The sequence below is a fragment of the Rhinatrema bivittatum genome, chromosome 1, assembly GCF_901001135.1.
Source record: "Rhinatrema bivittatum chromosome 1, aRhiBiv1.1, whole genome shotgun sequence".
Taxonomy (NCBI): Eukaryota; Metazoa; Chordata; class Amphibia; order Gymnophiona; family Rhinatrematidae; genus Rhinatrema; species Rhinatrema bivittatum.
The window spans coordinates 17,538,401-17,565,962 of record NC_042615.1 but is presented as its reverse complement, the minus strand read 5'-3'; the positions used below and the strand labels follow the sequence as shown (position 1 = coordinate 17,565,962).

Genomic DNA, 27,562 nt, shown 5'->3' with positions numbered 1-27,562 from the left:
AAACAGAATTTCTACACTTAGAACGGAAAAATATGGAAATCATCCAAACTCCAATAATCCTCAAAGACAACCAGAAAATTGAATTAGCTGAAAAAGTATGAAACCTTGGAATAATAATGGACCCAGAAATCAATCTAAAACAACACATATCGCTAAAAGTAAAAGAAGGCTATGCAAAACTCATGATACTCAGAAAACTAAAACCATTACTAACACTAACTGATTTCAGAACAGTACTTCAGGCACTAGTTTTCTCCAGCACGGACTACAGTAATGCCCTTTTACTAGGACTCCCGAATACAACATTAAGGCCACTTCAAATATTTCAAAACACAGCAGCTAGAATACTAACAGGAAAAAGGAGGAGGGACCATATAACTGAAACCCTGGCAGAATTACATTGGCTACCTATTGAACACAGAATTAAATACAAAGCCCTATGTACCATACATAAACTAATACATGATGAAAAATCAGACTGGCTAAACACAGCATTACGAGTACACATCCCACACAGAAACCTTCAATCAGCAAATAAAGCACTCTTAACCATTCCCTCAGTAAAGACAGCGAGACTAACCCAAGTAAGAGAAAGGGCCTTATCTTTAGCAGGCCCCACACTTTGGAACACAATGCCCCTAGAGATCAGGTTGCAAAGAGATCTCAAAACCTTTAAAAAAAAAGTTTTAAAACATGGCTTTTTAAACAAGCATTTTATAAAGAGACTGGAGAATGAGAATGAAAATATACAGGAATAGGCAGAAGAACACCAGCACACAGCACTATTCTAAGAATGCGCATCTCAATAATCTATGAAATCTACCTCACAAACGTAATTGTAAACACTATATATATGATTTTTACCCGTGTACACCTGGTGATAACCTACTTCACTAAACAAGTGATTGTCTTTAACGATTTATTGTAACTGAATCTTTTGTGGCACCTGTTAGAATGTACAATAGTATGCACCCACTTACATTAATTTATGTGCCTACATGTAAACCGTTGCGATGGTGTGTTACTTAGCGACGGTATAGAAAAGATTTTAAATAAATAAGTAAATAAAACTGGGTTTTATACATATGAATGCACTTTACCCATGTAAGTAGGCTTTTGAAAATTACTACAATATACCATTGAATTGTCTCTAGGTTATACACGTGTAAGTGCACTTTACATGCATAAATAGCTTTTGAAAATTGCTATGATAGTGTGTTACATTTATATGTGTAACTCCTTTGAAAATTACCTCCATCACTTGGATATGACTGAAAAGAAAAACTGCCTCCTAGCATTATGCTGGGGCATTGGCTTAGTATCAGCTCAAATGAAGAATGCCTCATGTGAGCCTACAATGCCCCCTGCAACAACCAGTGCTTGTTTGCAGGTCTCCAATCCAAGTATTGGTAATGCTCATTCTTCTTAATGCTTCCAAGATCTTTCAGACTCCAGTCTAAGCTGGTTGTAGTCACTAGATATTTACAATCTTCTTTGAGGGTAGAACATTATTGGAAAACTCTGGTAAATTGATTTTTATTTCAGATGTTTCACATATTCAGAAAAGTTAAATTTCATTTGGCAATGTTTTAGCAATTGATTCATTCTGTGGCAGAGATCTGCACAGCAAAATGATTTCTGAACATCTCATATTAAAACTTTGAGAGGGTGCAGAATGAATAAATCAAATATGTTTTAAATCAGCAGAGAAAGGCAATAAACCTTGTCAGATAATTCAGTTGTTAATTCAAGATATCATTTAAGCAAATATACTTTTCATTCATCAGGAGTTTAAAGCTTTTGAAAGCTTTTCTTCTTTCTAGGGACACTGCCATACTGACCCTCATCAGAACTCTTTGCAGGCATCGTGCTGATATAGTACAGAGTATTTAAAAAAAAAAAAAAAAAAGTTAAAGCTTTGCAAAGAAAAAATGTTAGATAAAAAAATGAGAAGCAATAATGTCAAAAACAAAGACAAGTTTATATTTTCAGGAACCTAACCAGTTCTGATTTATAAGCCAGCTGGTATCTTTGTTAGCCATTTTATATTCCCCTGTTGAAATTAATACTGTCATGTTCAAAGTTTTAATCAAGCAAACAATTAGTCAATTTAGCTAAGACGTAGCCACTGTAACCTTAAACCCTTCCTTCCCTCACCTCCTCACTTACACAGCTGCCTAGGTATTGTGAATGAATCATGACAGACTTTAAGGCCAAACTGGGAACTAAATATTTTATTTACACTTGAGTAGTAAAAAGGTTTTGTTCCATCATTGGAGTTTAATTATGTCTGGATCTCCTGACATACAGATATAAAAAGGTCAGGAGATTGTTTACATTGGTCAAGCTTGGGAGACACAGTAGCTTATTCCTGGATTATGTTTCCGCTGCATAGTACAGTCACTAGATTCGCCCCCATCCTCCAAACAAGTCATGGTCTCACCTTGTAGAAAAGGCAAGAGCCTAGTATCATGTAGAGTCGCCTCATGTCATAGTAATCTTCAGACTGTAAACAGAAGGACAAGAGACTTAATTCAGTTCAACTGATAGGTGAGGTTATCAAATACTTTAATTTTTAGAAGTGCCGTCTTCAATAATTCATTGGTTATCAGGTTCAATTCAACAAAGCAGTGGTGTAAAAGTAAATTACTTTACAGCAAGGCAGTTTAGTCTTCATTTATTCCAGAGGAGCAGCAGTGTTAGTCTGTAGCAGCAAAAATGACACCGAAGCCGCAGGGCAAAAACTCTCATTACTGTGCTGAATGCATCACACACGCCTCCTCTTTAGTCATAAGGGAGTGAAATGTCTTGCTTCCCCTGAAAGAGCAAAGGTTTGCACTTCACTCCACGAGCTGTGCAAGTAGTTGACCAAATAGATCTAATAGTCAGGTATGTGGGAAGGGAGCACAGCATTCGGAAAACACTTCCCAATGAGATCTAAAACCTTCAGGTAGATTTTAAAAGCGTTGCTCGCGCTAAAACGCATATGTGGGTCGTGCACGAGCAGCGCAAATGTTAAGAAGCCGGTAAGTATGTGTATATATACCTGTGATGTCAAGAATAAGGAGGCGGAAAAGGGGTGGGGCATGGGTGTTCCGGGGTGGGGCCAAGACAAACTCGCATAAGCCCTGAATTTTGCAAGGCTGACCACAGCAATGCGCGCCATGTTACCTGCGTAACTTTACTGCTGGGCCTGATGAGGTGCAAGTCTGGAGATTCTGAGCCAGAGGGATCCTGAACACGTGTGAGTAAGCACGTAAAGGCTCCAACATATACACGTGGCGGTAGGGATATTTTAAATGGCACGTGTATACCCGCACACACGAAATTAAATTGCGCGTATTTTTGCTTCAGTGCCCAATACGTGCGTTTATGGGCGCACACACGCTCCTTTTAAACTGTACTTGTTACGCTCAAGGTTGCTTACAACAGACACATGCACCTTAAGCTTCCTGAGTGGAAAAATCAGTAATAAGGGAAAAAAAATGTAAAGGCTGCATCATGCACAATGTGCACTTTAGAAGCTGATATTTTGTGTGATGTCATTCAGTAGGTGCAGTCTAAGCTTGCAAAGTGCTCACATTGCCTTTCCACTGCTATAAACCTAATGAGAAGTCTTGAAACCTTTTTTCAAAAAATGTGGGAAAGTGTATGAAATTCAGGCAGATAGCCAGAAATATAAACCAAATGCTGCAAAAGCTAGAAGATATACTACTACAAGTTAAGTTATACAGCACTCTACAGAAACCTAAAAGAGAGAGTCCATGCTCCATGAAGCTTTTAAATCTAGTTGAGACATACAAGACAAATTTCTAGTAATCACTTAACTAGTTCAGTAAAATTAATTTAATGTTAAAATCAATCTCAAAGAAGTAGGTCTTTAAGAAGGATGTGAATATGGAGGGAGCAAGATTCACCAGTTCAGGAAAACTGTTCCGCTAGACAAAAAGTGCACAGTCTAGAAGAAGGGAACAGATAAAGAGAGCTTACCTGATGAACAGAGGTCGTAAGGATGGATGTAGGGGAGAGATTGGAGCTGCAGAGTGAATGCATGTCAGCAGGAAGTAGGCTCAGGCTGCATCTGCAGCACAGTCTTGGACTGATACCCTTCCCCTCTGCTGACCAAAAGCTGCTGCTGCTCAAAAGTGGGAGATGAATGACATTGAAAAGAGTGGAAGGAACACCTTAGGAAGAACAGGCACTTGTAAGAGAAGTACAGGCAGGAGTCAGCTGGTCCTCTGCTGCAGCTGACGACGACTGTAGTGAGGATTGATTCTCCTTAGTCAGGAGAGCTTTTTAACCTTGTCACAAAACAAATAGTCTCCGTTCAGGATACATCTGCGAGACAATCATGCACATCTTTCTCTGAGGCTACTTGCATGTACCCACATGAGCCTTCAGGCTCCAATAAAGGCAGGTAAAGTCCTGACCACAGTATCAAAGCTTGGTATATGGAGCAGATAAGACACTTCTCAATTTCTCCACATCTTCTACTATTCAACAGAAGTCTGCCTGTTCTGGGTTTAATGATTCTGTCAAGGATTTCATCTTCTGGACACATTCATGCAACTACTGCATCATGTAAAGCTGGTGAACCACAATCTAGGCACACAGCATGGAGCCCTGAAAAGCCTTCTTCCTAAATGCACCCAATGCCTTTGGGTCTCTTCCCAGGAATGTGTTAGAGTGATCATGTGTGCTTAGCATACTTCAACACCAATTCCACCACCCCAGATTGGTGCGGTGATTGGACCGCACCAAATCCCAGGGAAGCCTTACTCTATACTTCTAGACTATGGGCGTGCAAGACTGGAGAAGGGCAGTTGTGGTCCCACTTCACAAAAGTGGTAGAGGAGGCCGGAAAATACAGGCCTGTTAGCCTTACTTTGTCTTTTGCGGATGATACTATGATTTGCAACAGAGTGGACACCCCTCAAGAAGTACCGAGAATAAGATAGTTTGAGGATTGGTTGAAATTTTGGCAGCTAGGATTCAATGCCAAAAAGTACAGAGTCATGCATTTGAGGTTTAGTAATCCAAAGAAGCTGTACATATTTGGGGGAAGGGGGGCATTGGCAAGAGATTGATTTGCATGGACCAGGAGAGACCTCAACGTGATAATGTCTGGTGATCTGAAGGAAGTAAAGCGATGTTGCAAGGTGGTAACTTGGTCTAGAGGGATGATGAGCTGCCCAGAGAGAGGCACATCCAGCAGGAAAAAGGAGGTGATAATGCCACTGTAAAGATCATTGGTGGGGCTTCGTCTGAAGTACTATGTTCAGTTCCAAAGACTATTTCAAAAGGTTAGAGATAGGATAGAAACGGTCCAGAAAAAGGCAGCTAAAATGGTGAGAGGCCTGCACGGAAGACATATGAGATGAAACTTGAGGACCTAAATATGTATACCAAGGAGAGACAGGGGGATACGATACAGACTTTTAAATACCTAAAAGGTATAATACTGCACAAGAATCAAACTAGGTGTTCTGATAGAAATCTCCAAGGGAGGAGACTCAGGAATGAAGTCAGGAAATCTTTTTTCACGGAAAAGGTGGTGGATGCATGGAATTCCCTCCCAGAAGGGGTGGTGAAGATGTAAAGAATTCAGAAAGGTGTGGGCTAAGCACAGACAATCCCTAATGACTAAAGGAAGAAACAGGCAGCCTGTGGTAACTTTCAGTGTAACATTTCTCCCTGGAGGTAACCTGCATGAAGCAGCAGTTCCAACCCTAAACACCCGGCCTGGCAGACTGGATGAGCCATTCTAGTCTTCATCTGATGTAATTTATTCTGTCACTATGATCTCTTAATGTAGATGGAGAAGAGCAAAGGCTGTAGAACAGAGCCCTGGGGGAGCTTGGCATGAGCAAAGTAGCAGTTACTGACCAAAGCCATAAATGAATAAAATCAAGCATGAGGGAACCAGAGAAACCAAGTCAAGAAGAGTGTGCGTCCATGAGAACATTTTAATGAAGAGTGTCAAAAACAGCAGAGACCCCTAAGAGAACCACAAGGGCAGAGAAGCATGAAGTAAAGGGCATATGAAAATGATTAAATAAGTGGAGAAAATGGATTAAGAAAGTCCAAAAATAGATTGAAAATCCTCCATAACATCAGCTGAAGAGTTCCAAAAGGGAAAGGAAAAGAGACATAGGACTATAAAAAGAGAATCAAGGTAGAGAGGCTGCTTTTCAAGGACACGAGAGAGAGCTGAAGAGGTCAGGGACTGTGCCAGTGGGAAACAGTTCAAGACTTATTTATTTATTTATTTATTTAGCATTTTTCTATACCGACTTTCCAATAACAGAATTATTGATCAATTCGGTTTACATTCTCAACAATAACAATGACAAGTAAATGTCTTACAATGAACAGGTCGAATTAACTTGGGTTAAGATATATGGGGTTAATAACATAATTAACATAATTATCTTTTTTATAATAACATAATTAACATATAACATAATTTTATAATAACATAATTAACATAATTATCTTTTTTAATGTGCTTTTAATTTTTGAGTTATGAATCTGTATTATTTGTTTGATTATATTGAAGACTGTAACTGTTTTTGTAATCCACAGTGAATATTGTTTAGAGCTGTGGAATATAAGTACTGCAAATAAGGGAGAAGTTGATAGATAACGTTTAGAAAGTTTATTACACATCAAAGACAAGCATGTTTGATATTTGCATATTATGAGATCTTTCCTTACTGGTTTGAGAAGCTGATGGGCTGAAAACCAAAACATTTTCAAATGGGGGAATATGATCAACAGAAAAAAGGCTGCACCATATGAAACCTGCTCTTGTGATTCTTACCAGCTCTGCAAAATCAACTGCTTCCAAATCACTCAGAGCTGTATCAACTTCCATCTGAAACATCAAAAACAAAATATAAGTAAACACAGATCTCACCAGCACACTGCTAGGTAGTGACCTTGGAGGAGGACTGGCTAGAACTCATTCTGTTCATAAAGCTCGATTTCATTCCTAACCCTCGTTTAGCTGCATGAAGCACCTTTTAATTGTTCAAACTGTTTATTAAACATATAACAGTACAAAGAGCTGTATAAGCAAGAAGCAGGTACCCTGACACCCGTCACACATAATAAAAAGATACAATACGTTTCATTTACATTCAGTATTCAACCCTCCCCTTCAGTCCCCAAAAAATAAAAAATCCATCCCCCCATTCCACCCCAAATGCAAAGGAGTGTCTTTTGTTTTCCACATCATAAGAATACCTTTTTTCCCCGCCAAGCAAGCCTTATGGGTTAATAGCCTATGAGGCACCTTTTAAAGAACTGTGCACTTTCTTTCTCTTTTCCATTCACCCTGCAGCTTTCCAATATCAACTACTCTTCCTACTCAGACCATTACCCCACACCAGGTTCTGTAACCCTTACAGAGCCAGAGCAGTAGAGGTTACAAATAGATCAATGGTTTTTGCTATCCCTTTCTGTTGAAATAAAACATGCACTGCTTTCCCCAGGGCTAAAATACCGGAAGCTGTTCATAAGTTGATAGTTTCTGGGAATGGCATCGCTCATTGGACATATGACATATTTTTATTTTATTTATTTTATTATTTTATTATTTATACACAATTTTATTTATTTTTGCTCTCGGTTTTCTATTGTTCCTTGATTCCAATTGTTTTAAATGTTCAATTGTTAATGTTTCATTGTTCAATGTATCGCCTCCCAGCGAAAGTTCTGTTCCATTGTAAACCGGTGTGATCTATATTCTTTATAGGAATATCGGTATATAAAAATTCAAAATAAATAAAATAAATAAATATGAGAGGACTATTCAAAAAAAAAATTCAGCATTTGTGTCTGCACAATCAGGCACTACCAAACTGAGGGTCTGTGTTCATACAAATACTGGAGGACTTACATAAAGATGAGTCATAAGATAAAGCAAAAGTGTGGAAAACCGAAAGTGCAAAGCAGAATACCAACACCTACAAAGCATCATACTTCCATCATTAAGATGGATTTTAAAGTACATTTACTTTGAGATGGATGCTCCCTCATCTAAAGATTTAGACAAGCAGTGTCCGGTGAGAGAGCACTGAAGCTTCCTGAGAGGCATTTCCATCACACCAGGGCTCGTCCAATCAACATCTTGTCTGGCTGGGAGAGGGAGTGCCCTACCTCTAACGTCATCTCCCCGGAAGTACAAAGCACGCCATGCAGTGACTCCTTTGGGAGAGAGCGCTGAAGTTCCTGAGAGGCATTTCCAAAGCTGCGCACCCCTTCTTATTTTTTTTCTCCCTCCAGGAAGGTCTTCAATGTAAGTTTGTGTGGTTATTTCTCCAATGGGCAAGAAGAGGAAAGGATTATTTAGGACCTTCCCTCCTAGTTCCTCTGTAGTTCTTCCACTTTGCAACCCACTTTGGAGGTTTTCCAATTTACAAGCCAGGGAAATTCAGGCATTAAACCTGAATCTGGCGGTTCTGTTTCCATGGAGGGTTTGACCTCCCTATGTCCTGATAGACCTTTCCCCCCAAGGATAAGGAGCTCATCTCAGTTGGGTGAGTAGGACATTGCACCAGTAATGGAATCTACTGCTTCAAGTAGTCCCAGGAGGAGCTCCCCTTCAGACTCTACCGAGCTCCTCAACTCCTTCTAGTCATCTTAATAAACCAGCCTTTATAACGCTGGACTCCCTGGAAACCACCTTATCATCCAGAATTGATTCAATGCTGAATGATCAAGCTCAAAAGATTTCAGATCACTGAGCAAAGTTCAAGTTTAATGTAAGACAACCTTATTTTGTTAAGGCGGCTTGAAAAGTTTCCTCGTTGTTCAATTGTTTCTCCTGTGGAGATGCTGGGAAGATTTTTTTCAAGATCTTCTTGGACTCTCTAAGGAGCATATTCCTGTCATTGTTAAAGCTTATTATTTATTTCCAATTAGAAAGGATCTAGAAGGAACTCAAATGGAAGAATCTCTTGACCTTACAGGTTATTTAGAAAATTCTAATTTCATAATTAGAGACAGAGCAACTGTTTTGGTTGAGTTTCTAAACGAATCTGATAAACAGCTAGTCTTGAAACTCTTTTTTTTAATTTAAAAGAATGTTTTTTTCATGGTTATAAAATTTCTCTGTTTCCCGATGTAACAAGGGATACCCAACAACATCGTAAACTGTTTCTGGCCAGGAAACAAAAGATTCTAGAAATTTGTGGATTTTTTTCAATTAAAATTTCCTTGCAAATATATTCTTAAATATCAGAGTAATAGATATATTTTCTATGACGTTATTCAGCTAGATAATTTTCTGGCCAATAAGGAGATTGTTAATCTTACTAGTAGTAATGCATGATGAGGATTATTCTGGTTCTAATGAATGATTGGCTTATTCTGTTTAAATGTTCTTTTTTTTCTTCTCTTTTGATCTCTCCCTAATGTGGACTATTTAGTTCTTTGGTCTTATTACTAATTAAGTATTTTTATGTTTTTTGTTGACTTATGTGCGGCCAAAGTACATTTTTTCTGTAATCGAGTTTGTCTTGGAAACTTTGTTCAAAATTCAATAAAGAAATAATTGAAAAAAAGACAAGGAGTGTCCTTCACCAAATTATGAAACACCTGTAAGTTTCTGATTCTTTCTATTCTTTTACTAGATTTTAAAAGAGCCAAGGCTAAAAGACTTCATTTTGCACAGCGGAAAATTGCAATTTGTATTTCACTGCACTTAATATAAGAGATAGGACATGCTAATTCAAGCTATAGATCTGATGGGCTGAGCAACGCTGATGTTTGAATTTGAATTTGTGACTGGCAGTGTAGAATTCAGTATTGATATTAAAGAAAGTAAATTGCTTATCTGTAACAGGTGTACTCTGAAGACAGCAGTTCACCACTCAAACATTTGGGTGGTATCATTCTGAAGGCACCAACGTGGATGTGTTTTTCAGAGCTTTATAAGAAATTCCTGGAGATATGTATTTATTTAAAAGTTTTTATATATCGTCATTAAGTTATTTACCATCATAACGGTTTACAATAGGGCACATATAGCAAAGAAAATATAGATCATACTTTACATGCATGCATGGTGGTTCCTACACTCCAATAAACATGCAGCGTGCCTCAGTTATGTAATTAAATTGAAAAGCTCAACTACAAAAGGTGAGGAGGGACTATTTGTGTGATTAGGGAACTCTGTCTTCAGAGAACACCTGTTGCAGGTAAGTAACTTAGCTTTCTCTGAAGGCAAGCAGTTCACCTTAGTCACACACATGAGACTCCCTAGCTAAGGATTGTCTTCAATAAAGGGAAAGCAAGAACAAATTTTCCAAAAGGGTGGAACAAAATTATTTTTGGTGGGTTAGTTCATCCTTTTTCTTAAACAGGAATACCACAACCTTAAGTCACAAAAGAAAGTCATAGGGGGTTGGAGTTAGCCTTTAACCCCTCAAGAAGACCCTGAAGAATTGTCTGCCCAAACCTGTTATTGTGTCAGAAATTAGTATGTAAACAGAAATGGGATGTGAATGGGTGGACTAGCTCCACATCACAGCTTTACATGTCTCTTCTATAGAGGTTGACCTTAGATAGGCATGCAATGTGGCCATGGCCCTGACATTGTGGGCCTTAAAATGACCTTCTTAGGTCAACCTGGTAAGGCGTAAGTGAAGGAAATCCAATCTGATATTCATTTACATAGTGTTCTCTAACTGTTACGATCTGCTCCTCCAGAGGGGAGGAGCTAGCAATCTGCTATGATCTGCTCCTCCAGAGGGGAGAAGTTAGCAATCTGTTATAATATGCTCCGCCAGAGGGGAGGAGTTAGCAATCTGTTAGGATCTGCTATGCTGAAGAGAGGAGCAAGCAGATGAGCGTTAGCAGTCTGTTGTGCTCAGCTCCTGAAGTGGGAGGAGTGAGCACTCTAATGAAAATAGGTGAATCCTTGGGCCGATGGCAGATGACAGCGCCCCCAGGAGGATATCCTGAGAGGAACCACCGGCTAGGCTTGGGTATGGAGACAGACACAAATAGTTCTTTTAATAGACAGGTTCGTAGAACCACCAGAGGTGGCAGTAGTGAGCTGACATGCCCGGCAGGGCTGAAGTCCCTCAGATACTGGAACTGCGATCCCAGGGATGCTGAGCTGTAGAGAGACTATAGTTAGTGAGTAGACAGGGTATGCTGTGTTCATAGCCAGAACTAGATGACAAAACTCACATAGATTCTTAAGTAGGCTCAGTAACTGGAAAAAGTTAGGCCCTCAAGGAGCGAGTACCTGGTTCCAGGGAAAGCTCTGAGAGAGCGATGGTAACTCACAATTGTCTGTATCTGTAATGGCTTCCAGGCAGTAAAGAATCTTCAGTGTATTCAGGAACATGAGCCCTCGCGGCGAGTACCGGTTCCTATATGCAAACTGAAATAGTAACTCACAAATGTCTGTAGCTGCTATAGCTTCTAGACAGTACAGAATCTTCAGAGTGTTTAGGAACATGGGCCCTCGAGGAGCGAGTACCAGTTCCTGTCTGCAATCTGAAAACAAGAAAAGAGAGCGAGGCCCCCGAGGAGCGGGTACCCCTGGTAAGTCCGAGGAGGCAGAGTAGCGTAGAGAGAAGCGGGTCCAGATGAATCCCCGTAATCAATCCTTGCTAACTTAAAATGTAAGCGCAAGTGAAGATCTTTTATGTTGGAAGTGGATGATGTCAATACAGGGGGACGCCCCTGAGGTTCGCGCCCTTGCTGGTACATATTTCGGAGCACGCGCACGCACCCTACGTCATCAGGAACATGGCGGATCCACAGCGTCGAGCCGTTCCGGGGACACTGGGGAGAAGCGGCAAGGAGACGCCACGGCAGCAAGCTGTCCATCAGACCCGGAGGGAGTCGCCACAGAGGTAGAGAGGGTGGAGCAAGGGCAAGAGCAGGCACGAACGCAACACTAACAACAATCCTAAGCTTGTTAGGGCAAAAACAAACAAAAAGCTGTATGGACTTTTTCAGGTCTTTAGTCTGCTTCGGGTAGAAGGCAGCAGTTCTTTTGCAATTCAAAGTATGTAGTGCTCATTCAAGTTTGTTGGCATGTGGTCTTGGGAAAATCATTGGACGAATGATTGACTAATTAAGATGGAAGGTTATTTGAAATCAACACCCTTTATCTTAAATGATTGTATGTTGATGGGTATCAGAATGTTTCTTGTCCCCGCCCTTTTAGATGGCGAGTTAGTATTTTAATAATGGCTAAACCTGCACATGACTTATCCACGGTCAAACTAGAGTCTTCTTATAACTTAGAAGCTTTTGCTCTAACCAACTCTGAATGGGGTGTTTGCGTTGTTTATGCTCCTCCCACACTTTTAAATAACTATCCTTCAGCTTTGGTGGATATGCTGGCTTCATTTAATACTGAACTAAAAGATTTTCTAGTGGCAAGTGATTTAAATATTCACGTCATTGTGACCCCCACTTTCTGATAGTTGTGACCTAGTTTTATCTTGCATGGAATCATCGAGTTGGGTGCAGTGGGTTAATCACTCTCATGGCCATCTCTTAGAGCTGATATTTGTAAAGGCACATTCTCATTTTTTCCATCCTACAATAACCTGTAATGTGGTTCCATGGTCTGACCATTGCTTAGTCCACCTCCAGGTATCATTTAAGAAACCCATTTCTTCTTCTCCTATCCAGGATATCAGAATCTGTAATCGTAATCATTTTGATGTTGATGACCTTAGAGATCGTTGGATTCCTAAAATTCATAATGCTGATTATTTGAATGCTAAGGAAGCTGTTTTATTTTGGGAAAGACTCTCTTGAATCTGTCCTAGAGGTTGCTCCCCTGAAGGGAAAAAAAAAATCAGTGTTTCACCTTAAAAGAGCCCCTTTGTTTTCTCATATCTGTAGCTATAAAAGAGAGCTGAGAAAGCTTAAGCGCCATTGGCAGAAATCCAAATTAGCTTGTGACTGTGCAGCTTATCTTATTAAATGTAAGGATAAAGCTAAGTCACAAAAACATTGTTTTTTGACCAAGCAAATTCAGTCTGCAACTAACCAACCTCGTGAACTATTTCATATAGTTAAATTGTTGACTGCTCCTCTACCAAATTTTAGCCAGGCATGTCTTAATGCACAAACATTTGTCCTTTCTTTTTTTAAAGAAAAAATTGACAAAATTTCTCAATCTTTTCCTTTAGTGGCTTCAACTGAGGTATCACCTTTATGGGAGTCCTTTGAGCCTATTAGTTCTTCAGAGTTTATCAATGTAATTGCTAGTATGAAAACAAACTTTTACCCTCTAACTGTTCCAATGCTAGTTTCAAATGTCTTAGTTCTGAGCTAGCTAGCTTTTTGTGCATCACTATAAATGTTTCCCTCCAAGAAGGTTTTGTTCCTACTTCCTTAAAATCTGCTTCTCTTAAACCTGTTCTAAAAAAAAGGCCAATTTGGAGACTAATGAGTTGATAATTATCAACCTATTTCAAATCTACCCTTTGTAGCTAAATTAATTGAAAAGGTTGTATTGTGATAGCTTCAAGAATTTCTTGATAAATTTTCAATTTTAGATGTATATCATTACAGTTTCAGACCAAATCATAATATGGAAACTTTATCTCTCTCTGATATTTTTAGATGGGAGTTTGATTGTGGATCTGAATTTTTTCGAATTTTACTAGATTTAACTGCTGTGTTTGGTACCATAGACCATGGAATCCTTGTGCAGCACACCTGGGTGATATAGGAATTCATAATGTTGTTCTGCAACGGTTTCAGTCTTTACTGGCCTATAGATCCAAATGTATTTCCTTCACAGGCTAGAAATCTGACCTGTTTTGAGTTAACTACTGCCATTCCCCAGGGCTCCGCCTTATCTGCCTCTTTATTTAATATCTAATATTAATATCACATTTTGGCAGATATCGATGCTGGATACCGCCTCTATGAAGATGATATCCAATGTTGGTTCCCATAAGAGGGCCTTGCCAAGAAGCCCTTGATAACATTGCTAAATGTCTGACTACCCTAAGATCCTAACAGATAACATGCTCTTCTTAAACATGAACAAGACTGAGGTTATCTATTTAGCTCATTATCCATCAAATGATCTACCTTGTGATCTGATGTTGGATGGAATAAAGATCCCTATTGTTACCTAGGCATGAATTCTTGGTATCATCTTGGATTCCTCATTGTCACTGAAGCCTCAGATTAACCATGTTGTTTATGATGCTTATTACAAGCTACATATTTTATGCAGATTACATCCCTACCTTATTGACAATTATTTGAAAACAGTGATGCAATCTATTGTGTTGTCTCATCTGGATTACTGCAAAGCATTGTATATTGGTCTTCCCCAATCTTCTATCAAGGCATTGCAATTCATGTCCAGAATTCCACTGCTAGAGTAGTAGCTGGAATCTCTATGTTGCAACACATTACCCCATTTTTATCAAAATATCTTGGCTGCCTGACCAGTGGCAGATCAAATTCAAGATTTGAATGTTGATTTTTAAGGGGCTTAATGGGCTTGTGCCCGCATGTTCTTATTTCTGCTTGAAATTTTTTTGCTCAAAGGCACTTAGATCCACCACTTTAAATTTGCTGGATGTTCTTTCTTACAAAGTCGTTCATTTAGATGAATCCTGTGAGCGCCTTTTCTATGTTCGGGGCCCATAGCTCTGGAACTCACTTCGTCTTTTTAAAAAAGAGACATCCTACATCAAATTTAGGAAAGGCTTTTTTCCCCAACAGGCTTTTAGCTGAGTTATGCTGATCCCTTTTATGAGTATGATCATCCTGAGTGCAAGGCAAGCACTATTATGTCTTTCATTAATTTATCATAAATTTTTATATTTTATTTGGCTTTAATTTGTTTTATCATATTTTAACTCATTATAACTTTTTTCTAGGCTTTTAACAATTGGGGCTGTTTTATCATATGTGTTGGTTTTAGTTGTTTTAGTTTATGTCATTCTTATTTACTGTTTTTATGAATGTATTCTTGTAAACCACAAAGAAATTCTGATTAGCAGTATATAAATGTTGAAATAATAATAGTAATTTTTATTTATATAACTCCAATTCAATATGTCCTTAGGCAAAAGCTGTTATGATGAAATTTGGTATCAGGTGGATAAGTTACTAGGGCCTGAAGCTCCCCTATCCTGTAGGCTGCAGTGACCAGTCACCAAAATAGTGATTTTCCAGCTCAGGTACTTTAGTCCACAAAAGTATACAGGCTCAAAAGGAGCTTTCATCAGCTGTGTTAAAACCATGTTGAGATCCCATAACACAGTGGGAGGCTTCAAATGATGTAAGTCTCACATCATTCTTACCACTGAAGGTTGCACAGAAATCAGTCTTCTTTCTACAAAATGGTAGTTTGTACCAATTGAATCAGTAAGTTTTAAGCTCAGACTCTGAGATATGTTGCTGTGATACTGGACCCCCGAGCCGAGACGAGCAAGACCTACCTGAGAGGAGACTTCCCAGGCTCTCGTTGTCAGGGAGGCAGATCTCAGTGTCAGTTCGGCAGCAGTCAGCAGTGGAATCCAGTGTACAGTCCAAGAGTCGGGGTGGGCAGCAAGCAGCAGAGTCCAGTAACAATCCATGGGTCGAGGCAGGCAGCGAGCTACAGAGTCCAGTGACAATCCAAGGGTTGAGGCAGACAGCTAGCAGCAGAGTCCAGTAACATTCCAAGGTCAGAGGCCGGAGACAATCCAGAAGGAAGGGAGCAGGGCAGAAATAGAGAGGAGCAGGAACCAAGACGAGGAGCGATCATGCAGCCAGCAGCTTCAGAAGACCTGATGCAGAGGCAAGGCTGAAGAACAGGGACTAGGTTTAAATAGTCCCCGCTGGATGACGTCAGGGAGGAACCGCTGGAACTTTTTCCACCTAGATTCCTTTAAGAGCTGACTGAGTCGCGTGCGCGCACCTAGGTCACATCTGGCCTGGGCGGATTGGGAAGTGTGCCAGCCAGCCAGGAAGATCACAACAGTGTCTCCTCATCCCCGCAAGAGAGGACGGCTTGGCACTGGGGTTTGGTTGGGTAAGCAAGGTCGGCCGCGTGTTGCTGCGGCTGGTGAACGTAACATATGTAGAAGATATTCGAGAAATATTTGTGTGGGGCAGGAAAATTAAATCTAGGGTTTGGCCTTCACCAGATCGCAAACCTCCTCTGTTTGAAATCATATGACCTTCCAGTCGATTCCTTTCTAGAAGCCAGAAGTATACGAGACATCACTTTGAAGAGGCCATAGGAACATATTTTGCTCTCAACATCCGGGCTATAAGATGATGGATTGGGGTGAAGGAACAATTCTTGATTTTGCAAAATTGAATGATGGGAAAGCTTCCAGCATGATTTTTTTAATGGATAAATCCTTAAAGATCAGAACCAAATCTGTTTTGGCCAAGAGGGAGCTACAATGAGAATCATAGTTCTCTGGTCTCTAAGTTTTATCAACGTTTTTGCTACTATGGATGTTGGAGACATCCAGGTGCTTGATGAGGCCAAACAGGGATGTCCTGGTTCTCTCTCAAATTGCAACAGGATTAGAATGGCCTTGGCCATTACCTGAAACAAAATCAGAGGAGAATCCTTGCTGGAGAACTACTTACCGGTGAAGGAGAGGGAACCAAGGGGCGATCAGGGGAATACTCCCCTTCGGAACCCATCTCTTCTGATCCATAAAGGAGAACCCAATGACTGTGCACAGCCACTCTCTATAAAAACTGGAGATGACATCTGAGGTTGTGCTGACCCTAGATTTGATTGGCTTTTAGTACAAAAGTCCATATCTCAGAGCTCTGGAGTCAATCACCAAGGATCTGAAAAGGCTTCCCTCTCAGAAGCAGTTTGGCTTTGACTCTGTGTGCATGGCATCAACACAGATATTGGAATGAGAAATTTGGCACAACAAGGGAGTCAGCAATAGATGAGTCACTTGATGCATCAAATGGAGTCAAATTGAAAGTCCTAGCATCAATAAGCGTATTTGCTGAGCAACTGCCCCAGCTATTTGTCTTCAAAATACCTCCTCAAAGATAGTTGAGTTGAAGAGTTGATGGGGCTCAGCAGAAGGGTTCATCTTTCTTCAGTGTCTCAAAGGCTGCTGAAAATTCAAAGCTGGACATCTGGAAACTGATGCAGTGAGGGCCCAGGTTGAAAGGTAGAGCTTTTCTACAGGTATAGCCACTTCAGGAATCAAAGAGAACACTACAGTATCCAACTGCTCTAAAAGCCATGTGAAAGAGAATGGCATTGTGGGTCCTTATTCTAGGATGGGCCCTTTGAGCCATGTCTCCTCAGCTCTATGCTTAAGTTCTCAGAGGGAGATGCATGGTAGAAGCTGGGGGATATACAGTAGATCTCTCTTGATTTCTGGGCATGCATTTAAGCTTCATTACTGAAGGAGTCAATATCCTTTGGCAACTCCTTACCTCCAGCAGCGGTACAGCTCTTTATACTTCAATGATGTCCTCAGTACCAGTTTGTATGAACTGGACTTTTTCTTATTTTCTTTAATAGACAATAGTCACAGTTGTTATCTTTTTTTTTTTTCAATTTAAATGTTTTTATTATTAAGGCACAATACATGTGTAACAATTAATAAAATCCAAAACAGAAGCATAGTAGACCATAACAAATCTTGTACACATACAAGTTGGGTGGACTTACACAGCGATGTATAAACTAATACCATTGCTTAATATCAATACTCAGTGAGTCATGGTCTTATTGTGTCTTTGAACTAGCATAAGTGCCCCACAAGATCCTCCCCCCTCCCTTTCCCTAGCCTTAGTAAACATTTGATTGATGGATGCGAAGATGATGTACCATTACATTACAAAGAGATGTTTTTAGACAAAAATAACAGGAGAAATAACAGGTGGAATATCAGGTAAAATAGAGAAGGCAATCCTCAATCTGCAATAGGACTGCACATACCCTCCTTCCATTGGCAGTATGCTCGCCAAGTGTCCTGGAAATTTAAGATTTTTCTTAAAATGTGCCGTAATTTCTACCAACTGGTATTTAGTCCCAAATTTAGTTTGTACTTCAACTAATGAAGGCAGCTGAGGTGATTTCCATTTTCTTGCTATTTCAATCCTGGTAGTTGTAAAGATAAAGTTTACCAATCTATTAGAACTGTCCTTGCCCTGAAACAGGGGCATCCCTAGAAGGGCATGTTGTGGGAGAATCCTCGTCGTGGCCCCACAAAGCTGATGTATGTACCCATGCTTCAATTGAGGCCCATAAAATGTGGATCATGGGACATTCCCCCCACATATGTAGAAAGCTACCAGCATTGTGGCAGCCCCTCCAACACTGATCTGATCTGATACAGCTGGTAATATGCGGTGTAAACGAACCGGGTAGTAATGTCATCTCAACAGCAGCTTTAGTGAGTTCTCAATCATATAGGACACAATCAACCCCTTACCAGTGTGCATAAAGATCTTTTCCCAATCCCGCAGAGATAAAGAGATATTCAGATCAGTTTCCCATACTGTCACAAATTTAGGCTTCATGAATGTCTCCTTTCCCAGTAATGCATATAATATCGATAACAATTTAGTAGTTTTATCTGCTTTTGGACATAGTATCTCAAACTCAGATTTCCTTTGCTAGAATTGTCCGCTAAGCTGAGCAGACTGAGCAAAATGATGTAATTGTAAATACAAAAAATGTCTGACCCTTCCAAATCATATTTGAGTTGCAATTCGGGAAAAGAGACAAGACCCTTTTGCCCCCAGACATGCTCCCATAATCTAATCCCCCGCATACGCCACTTCCAGGAGGTAGGGGTCCCATACCCCGGGGTGAAGTTACTGTTAGCATATAAATAATTACAAATATGATATTCCCGGGGTCCCAAAAGAATGTGCTTCCCGGCTGTCCATAGCTTATGGGGTAATAACATGGTAGGAGGTAAAATATCACCAGGGTGCAAGGTCCAAGTTTTCTTGGGCTGCCATAGCAAACTGGATAGTGGTATAGCACTCAGGAGTTGTTGACTAAAATGCACCCATGGTTTCTGCGGGTTCTGCCTGTGCCATACTATGAGCATTTTAAACCGAGCAGCCAAAAAGTCTCTCTCTAAATTGGGGACCCCCAGCCCGCCTTGTATCTTAAATTTATAGAGAGTTTTGCGAGCTAATCTTGGCCATTTACCTCCCCAAATATAAATCAATAACCTCTTCTGCCATTGAGCCAAGCACTTCCGTGGGATATCGATTGGCAATGTCTGAAAGAGATATAACAATTTAGGAAGGACTCTCATTTTAATAGCAGCAATTCTGCCAAGCCAGATATTCTATATCTATTCCATTCCTCCAACTCCTGAGTAATCTTGGACCACAGATGATCATAGTTCAATAGGAATAACATCTTGTTATCTTGATGGCCCTCAGTGACATCCTTGAACAGACACAGTGGGACACCATCATGATCCTCATTCAGACACTTATAGCAGGTCTTGTGATGGCGGCGATGGACATTTTTGCCTGCAACTAGAAACTATTAGCCAGCTTCTCTTCCATCACCAGAAATAATCTGGCACCACAAAATCAAGAGACGACATTTTTCCTCTAGTAAAGTCAGAGAAGAAAAAAGGGGCCTATGAACAGAGGGTCTGTCAGAACATTAAAGCACATTGTTAAAACACAAAAAGCATAGAAAAGAGATAAAATATTACTAAAGAGCCAAAAATGCAATGTAAACTCAGCTGATTAAAAGTGAAACAAGTCCAACATTCACTGCGGAAAACAATCAACTGAGGCATGTTTCATGATTGTGGGGGCATGGGAACTACCCACATGTTCATAGATATCTCAAAGGATTTATTAGAAAGCTCAGCAAAACGTGTCTATGGCACTTTCTATATGGAGCAAAAATAATGGCCACTACATAATCATATACACCACAAAAGGGGGCATAAAAATACTAAAAATAAATCTTTCCACAATTCTCAAAATACAACTTTGATTAAATAAGAACATTAAAACATGAATGGAGTAAGCATATAAAAGATATCGATACATAGTATAAATCTCTAATCAGCAACCTTTTACTAAATATTTTCTCATACACACCAGATTTTAAAATCCACCTTCCTACCGTTTCCCCTCTCCACCCCGACCCCTACCCCTATCTTAGATTTTTTTTTTTTTTTTTTACCTTGCTGCTCCTTTGGAGCAGCAGTATATTCTATGCGCCAGCCAGCTGCCGGCGTGCGTTTCCCCACGACAGCTGTCCCAGCCCACCCACCCTCCACCTCAGACTACGCCTCCCGGCCCACCCCTTTTGCAGGGCCTGGCACTTCTGTGCATAACAGGGGGTTACGCGCATGGCCGGGCCCATTGTAAAATGCATGCAGTGAGCGCAATGCCTGGCCACAAGTGTAATCCCCGTAATTTATGTGCGTGGCCTTTTTCAAATCAGGCTGTAATTGATGTAATCTCTCCCAACCAAACACATGTATACCCATTAAAATAATTAAAACCTATACATCCCAAACTCACACATTTAATTCACAACCAAGACAGCACACTCCATACACACATCAATCTACACTTCAAGAACTCAAAGACATAACAAATATAAACTAAAAAAAACATCATCAATCTTAAACGTCAAGGCAAGATGTTCAGTACATTATTCAAAATTTTTGTCTGCATTACGGAAATCTAAATTTTCCTCCACCTCCAGTAATTCCCTTCCATTATGTGCTTTTGTTTCCAAACACAATCCTTCTCGTCCACGTTTAAACATTATCCCAGCACAGCATTATTCAGAAAATTTTCTCTACGCAATAGAACTCTAAATCCTCCTCCATCTCCATAATGTGTTTTCGGGTAGTTCCCATTTCGCTTGAAGCGAAAGCACATTACGGAGGTGAAGGAGGGTTTAGAACTCCGTTGCGCAGTTAAATTATTTTGGTGAACATAATATCTTAAACTCACAGCAGAGCCCGTTGAGATCTGAACAATACTACCAAGATCTTACTGGTATCCATCTCTGATTTTGTACTCAGGAATTGAACAACAGTAGATCAGTGGTGCTTGTCCAGCTTAATTTATCTACAGCATTTGATACCTTATGTCATGAACTGCTTTTGGGTAATTAGAAATGTTAGGAATGGGAGAAACCGTTCTACAGTGGTTTCGGTCCTTTCTATCGAATAGAACCTTCCAAGTAAGGCAGGGTAAGACAATATCTCACACAAGAATTTACTAGTTCTGGTGTGTCCCAGAGATCTGCATTGTCCCCAGTACTGTTTAAAATGTATCTAAATTCATTACAAAAATCATAAGAACATTTGAATTACAGAGTAAAATTTATGCTGACAATATACATGTTATTAGGTTCAGTAAACATTATCAAAATGTATGCACGCAATAGGAAAATGAATGCTAGAAAATAAGCTAGCTTTAAATTTAAAGTAAACAGAAGTCATTTGGATTGGCCAAGATAACGGAGCTAATGACCTTAGAAGTATAGTGCTGAATAATCAGAACCTCCCTTTTTCAGTCAAAATCCCTGAATTTACTTTGCAGCCCCCAAATGAGAGCAGTGGTAAAATCCTGATTTTGTAAACTATGACTATTGCAGAGGTTGAGGTATCTCCTTCCAAAGGAAGATTTTCAATCAGTAGTCTAAAGATTAATATTAGGCCAGATGGATTATTGCAAAGCCCTTTATATGGGACTACCAAAGAGATAGATTCAAGCTCTGCAAGCTGATTAAGAATGCAGCGGACAGGTTAATCATAGGCTCCTGGCAAGGGGAGCATGTATCCCCGTTTCTGAAAGAGCCACTAGTGACCTTAAGAATAGAACTGACAATTCTAAATATTAGTACATAAGATTTGAAGACAGGGAAGACTGGTAGACCTGAAAAAAAAATCTTTTGCAGGATTACAGATCTTCTTGAGAACTCCGATCAGAAGACATGCTTATTGAGAGAGCCCACATACAAAGAATATAGATTGCAGAATATAAGTAGGTGAGTATTTTCGATTATTGGCCCTATTCTTTGGAATAATCTTCCATTAGAGGTTAAGATGGAAAATAAGGTCTTTAAGAAGAAATTGAAAACCTTTCTTTTTAAGCAGGCATACCCATAATAGCAAAGCGGCTAGAGTTAATACTGGGAGGAAGGCACAGCAATTAGGAATTTTAGCTGTATTCGTGTGTTTGATATGGTATTTTTGTTGATGCACAGTCTTGAATGTACATTTTTATGAATGTTTCAATTGCAAGCTGCCGAGAATGACAAATGCTGAAATGGCGGGGTATAAATTTTTTAAATAAATAAATGTTGATCTAATAAAAGGTTTCACAGAATGCAAAGAAGCCTGGATGGCAGTAAACAACAAATGGTCATCAGGCCAGCACCTATACCAAGGTTTTTACATGACAGGGCAAATGTCAAAAGAAGTGAAGGAAGGAAGAGATGCATTTCACTTTTCACAGCAACAGAATCCGCCATTTCTTCTGACTGAAGAGAAACTCTGTCTGGTTTCTGCATACTTTTACTTCTTTTCCAATAACTGTGAAATAAATGCTTTCTTTGTCTGTATCCTGGACACTTAACGTTCACTATTACAAAGGACATGTCAATCTTACTTTCTTTAAGGACTGAATCATGAAAGCAGGGGTTCCTTGGAACCTGGCAAAGTCTTAATATCCAGCAGAGTTAGGGGAAAATATCTTTGGTCCTTAAGCCCACTCTGGATCTAGTTTTTGTTTCTATGGAAATTTCATAACCTCGCACACACATTACCTTTGTATTATTAAGAAGCATTAAACTTTAATGCACAGCTCTAAATATAGGAGTTGTTTCTCAATATTAAACACTAATAGTGCCAGCTACATAAAGGAATCTCTAAGGCATACTATTCTATTTATAAAAATGATATAGCATGCAAAGTTAGGATGGCATTAACCAAGTGGACAGTATGCAATGGATCAGTTAGGTTTTCAATAGCATTAAGCAGATTTACGTCAGAAAAGTTCTGCATAATCAGGACTGCCATTGTAGCACTTAATTCTGGCATCTGCAGTTCTGAGCTAACAGATGCTCAGAAGACACCCTATTGTCTATAATGTTTGCCTTTTTGAGCCTTAGGAACTCTTTCTATTAAAACAATTTGCTTGCTAACTTTCTGGCTGGCTAAGTATTTATTTTAAAGGATTGGTAGCCTGCTCACTCCAAAGTTCATGGCGGAGACCATAAAAACATTCATAAAATCAAGATATACAAATATACAAGGTGAACAAAGCCAGGAAAATTATTAAAAAGTAATGAGAGCAACAAACTTCAAGAAATACTTGAAAGAGAACTTTATTAAATTCATTTATATTCCAGCAGGGAAGTCTGCTTTCTCTGGAGTAAAGCAGTGACAAAATGTTCTTAGGTAGGGCTAATGATTTTTGGGGATTTTTCATTTTGTAAGACTTGGAACCTGCAAAGGGCTACAAGATGCCACCAGTATTAATTTTTTGCTGCTCGTAGCTAAGGCAGCACAATGGTTTCCACAGTTTTTTGATAATTCTAAAAACTGTGAAAATCATTATGCGATGCAGCAACTGACACCAGAAGGATGTCCATGCAGCTGGCACACTAGAGCCTTGCAAATTTAAAATCCCTGAAAATTGTAAGACCTCCTTTTCAGACCCTGTACCAGGGGCATTGTTAGCTATGGGAACACGGGGCCTGTGCCCCGAGTCTCTACTTCTTCAGCCACTGGCGGAACCCATCCACTGGCAGCTGCAAGTGGCCAAAGAATAGGAGAGGCCTGGCACGGCCAACAGTGGAGCCCATCCCACTGGCAGCTGAAAAAGAGACTTGGCATGGCCACCGCCAGCTGAAGAAACAGAGAGGCCAGGAGTGAATGTGTGTGGCATGTGTGAGAGAGTATGTGTGTGTGTGAGGAGACAGAGCCTGTGTATGTTTATATGACGGCAAGTTTGTGAGTGAGAAAGCGTGTGTATGAGAGAATAAACAGGAGTGTTGAGTGTGTGTGAGAGAGAGAGAGAGAAGAGTTTGTGTGTCCCTCCCCCTAATCCACAACAATTTCAGGATGACTGGAAATCAAAAGTTCCCAGCTATAGATGGCAGAGGATTTTTTAATTCTTTATTAGTTTTAATTATTGGGTCTTATTTGATGTCTCTGCTGTTTTGAAATATTTTATTGGTATCTGGGAAATTTTTATGAATTTTAAATCATAGGATGTTCTTCTGTTCATCAGTTGTTTTGAAATGTTATTCTTTTTATTAGTATGGTTGATGTTTTATATTGCTTCATTCTATTTTTTTTAAATTTTTTTATGAGGAATAGTGATGTTTCTGTTTATCCACTACACCGTATATACAGTCTGGTTTCTTGAGGTTTCCAGTTCAGTGTTTGTCTGCACATTTCTTTATGGTCACTTTATTCTGCTTTGATGAGGGTCTGTCTGTGTTCTGCATGAGTGACCAAGGTGAGGTATTCGGCTAAAACGTAGTCTCTGTGGAGGGATCTATAACAGCCTAGCTTGTTCTGTTTTCCTAATAGGTGTATTGGTATTTTAGGGCATGCCAAGCGCTCTTTAAGGATTTGCAGTGTTGCTTTTTGATAAGTAGGGTTGTTACTGTTTGAGTCTGGCAGTTAGTGTGTTACAGTATGGTAGGTTTGCCACAAATTCTAAGTATATTTTTGCAGGGTTTTGAATTATTACACATTGTTCCTGGTAGTAGAGGGAGTTTGTGTTGCTATTACTAAGGTAACACTAGAATTAGCCATGCAAGTTATTACATGGCTAAAACATAGGTGGATAAAAAAGGGCATGGTATGGTTTACATTTATCTGGTTAGCACTGAATATCAGTGTTAGCCAGGGAAAGTTCTCCAACTTAATTCTAGTTGTCAAAATTCCAGTCCTAAAGTTAGCTGCTTCCCCCACCTCCCACAAAAAACCCCACAAGTGGCTGAGCAGCTGCATTATCCACCCCATCCCCCAAGATCCCTGGATACGAAAAATAGTAGCGAGCGAGCAAGCAACAGCCCCCCCCCCCCCCGATATCCGGACATGAAAATAGTGGGTGAGCAGCCTCCTTCCCTCCTGATTTCCAGACATGAAAAACAGTGGCAGGCGAGCAGCATCCCCGCCTCCACATCCAATCCCCAAAAATGCCAGTGTAAGCCAGCAGGAGGAGGAGAGGTTTTGTCCTTCTCCTGCATGGCTAACCCTGTTATTTCTGCCAAGCACTCTTTAAGGATTGAGCGCAAAAGGCGTAAACTAAAATATGCTGAAATTTGCACATGCTGGAAGAATTAAGCTGCAACATTATAGGTTAATTAGCTTTAATACCAAAAAACTTGACTTTTAGAAATGCATTCAGGAAGTTGGATATAATTCCAAAAAGTGTTTTTGTATTGCTAAAAATGTCATAAAGCCTCCACAAGGGAGTTATGATTTGGTCACATCTGTTCTTCCAAACTGTAATCAATTCTTGGATTATTTCTCTTCTAAAACCAAAAAGATTGCTGAATTCTTCAAGTCCATTCCCAACTGGTCACTCAGTTTGCGACCTACATCTACTCTATGCTGGGTCTGATATGACAGTGTCTGTCAATGACTAAATTGATTAATCCCTTCTTTTTGTTCACTTATGGGTTGATTTTAAAAGCGATGTTCATGCAATAAACGGTCACATATGCACGTACGTGGGCCTCACATGAGCAATGTGCATTTTAAGAAGTTGCGAAGTATGCGTGTACATACCTGTGTGTGCGTCAAAAAGAAGGGGCGGGGCATGGGTGTTATGGGGCAGGGCCAAGACTTACGCACATAAATCTGCCTTTTAAAAAAGCTGACCATGGCGTACGTCAACTTGTTATCCGCGCAGCTTTATTTCTGGACCTGATGAGAAGCAAGTCTGGAGTTCGAGGGTGTCGCTGCCTCGGGATAAGGAGGGACTGGGGGCTACCAGTCCCGTGTTAGCTTCTCCACTGTCGGATTCCCAAGTCGAGTTAGGCACTGGGGACCAGCCTCTTCCTATCTCCTCTAGGTCCAAGTCTGGTTCATCGCTGTCTCTCTCAGCTCTGGGGAAAGACCGGGCCGAGCACCATGGGAGGTCGAGGACGTACTGTCACCGGTTACCATCCTCGCATAAGTCTGTTATCGTTTTGAGGTGTAGGAGTAGATTCTTGGGTACTGCGGTGATGGCCACTCCCACAGGGAAGAGCCCCATGAGAAACCGCAGCACTAGGCTAGACTCTATACACGCAGACATAGAGAATTTGTATTTATTATACAGCTTGATGGTACTGCTCGGGGGACAGCAGTGAAGGTAACCCAGTAGAAGTAGTCCAGGGGTTCTCAGCAGAAGAGACCAGTCTCACGCTTGGTAGATGATAGACAGCGCAGGGTAGCAGAGGCAGGTCCCGGATGTAGACTCCAAGCGCTGAAGCTGAAACAGATTGAAAGGGTTAGTACTCACTGAAGTAGAAGGTTGTACTGATGAAGATCCTGGCAGGCAGAAGCAGATCGGATACAGACGCCAGATTAGGGAGAGCAGGCCCTCGAGGAGCGAGTACCCGGTTTCCCAGATAGGCATCTGAAAGAGAGCAGAAGGGCCCCCGAGGAGTGGGTACCCAGGTTAGCGATGAATTACCCCAAAGGGCAGAGAGAGAGCTTCCTGCGGCAGTTGGGAAGTGGCAGAGCAGCTTAGACCGGAGGCAATCCAATCCTTGCTAACTCAGTTTGTTAGCAAATGAAGGGCAGGCTAAATACCAGGATGAGATGACGTCACTCGGAGGGGATTCCCCCGAGGTTCCCGCCATGACATGGGTGGTATACGCACCCCTAGGAGGCCCTCAGGAAATCATGGCGAACACTGTCGCCATTGCCCAATCCGGGGACGCCGGAAAGAGCGGCATGAAGATGCAGCAGCAGCCATCTTCCCAGGGCTTGAGGAGAGAGAAGGAAGAAAGGTGAGGCACAGAGGTAGAAGTCGTCTGAGACCAACGGACGCAACAAAGTCCAAGCTCGGGAAGGCTCCATCAACAGCTGATATGGCCCCGGGTTGAGGAGGCATCACCCTCCATCAAGGCTGAGGGCCTGAGGCGATCCCTACTGGTTCTGGTGCTGAGTACCGGTTCCCCTTGGAACCGGTACATTCCTGAAATCTCATGTGATTATGGAAGTTCCTTCCCTGGTCTAGGCCCAATTGCATCACCGCGCGTACTTAATAAACCCCCCCCCTCACGTGAGTCGCAGGCTGCCCACACATGCGCACATGGATGTTAAAATCCGGTGCACTTGTGCACGTGGACATCATATTTTATAACATGTGTGTGACAACGCGCACATATTATAAAATCCGCACGCAAATGGATGCACGCACGCTCCTTTTAAAATCTAGTCCATAATGGGGGATTCATCCCATAAACCCCCTCCTCTAATATGAACAGACTCGTGACCACCTGCTTCTGCCTTGTATATCACTTCCAGCACGTCAGCATTCTTTTCCTTCATCACGGACACTCAGATCTCCAATTCTGGCCAGTATAGAGCTTTCTTTACATTCTGAT

General features: G+C 40.7%; 1 protein-coding gene across 4 annotated transcripts in view; it reads right to left on the bottom strand.

Annotated features, from left to right (window-relative positions):
* INTU (inturned planar cell polarity protein) overlaps positions 1-27,562 on the bottom strand; it is a 257,263-nt gene that overhangs the window by 104,646 nt on the left and 125,055 nt on the right. For all 4 annotated transcript variants that reach the window (XM_029589506.1, XM_029589682.1, XM_029589593.1 and 1 more), the window contains exons 9-10: positions 6,824-6,877; positions 2,444-2,506 (exon numbers count right to left, since the gene is read on the bottom strand). In XM_029589506.1, coding sequence (XP_029445366.1) covers positions 2,444-2,506; positions 6,824-6,877 — 117 coding nt within the window. The remainder of the gene's footprint in view (positions 1-2,443; positions 2,507-6,823; positions 6,878-27,562) is intronic.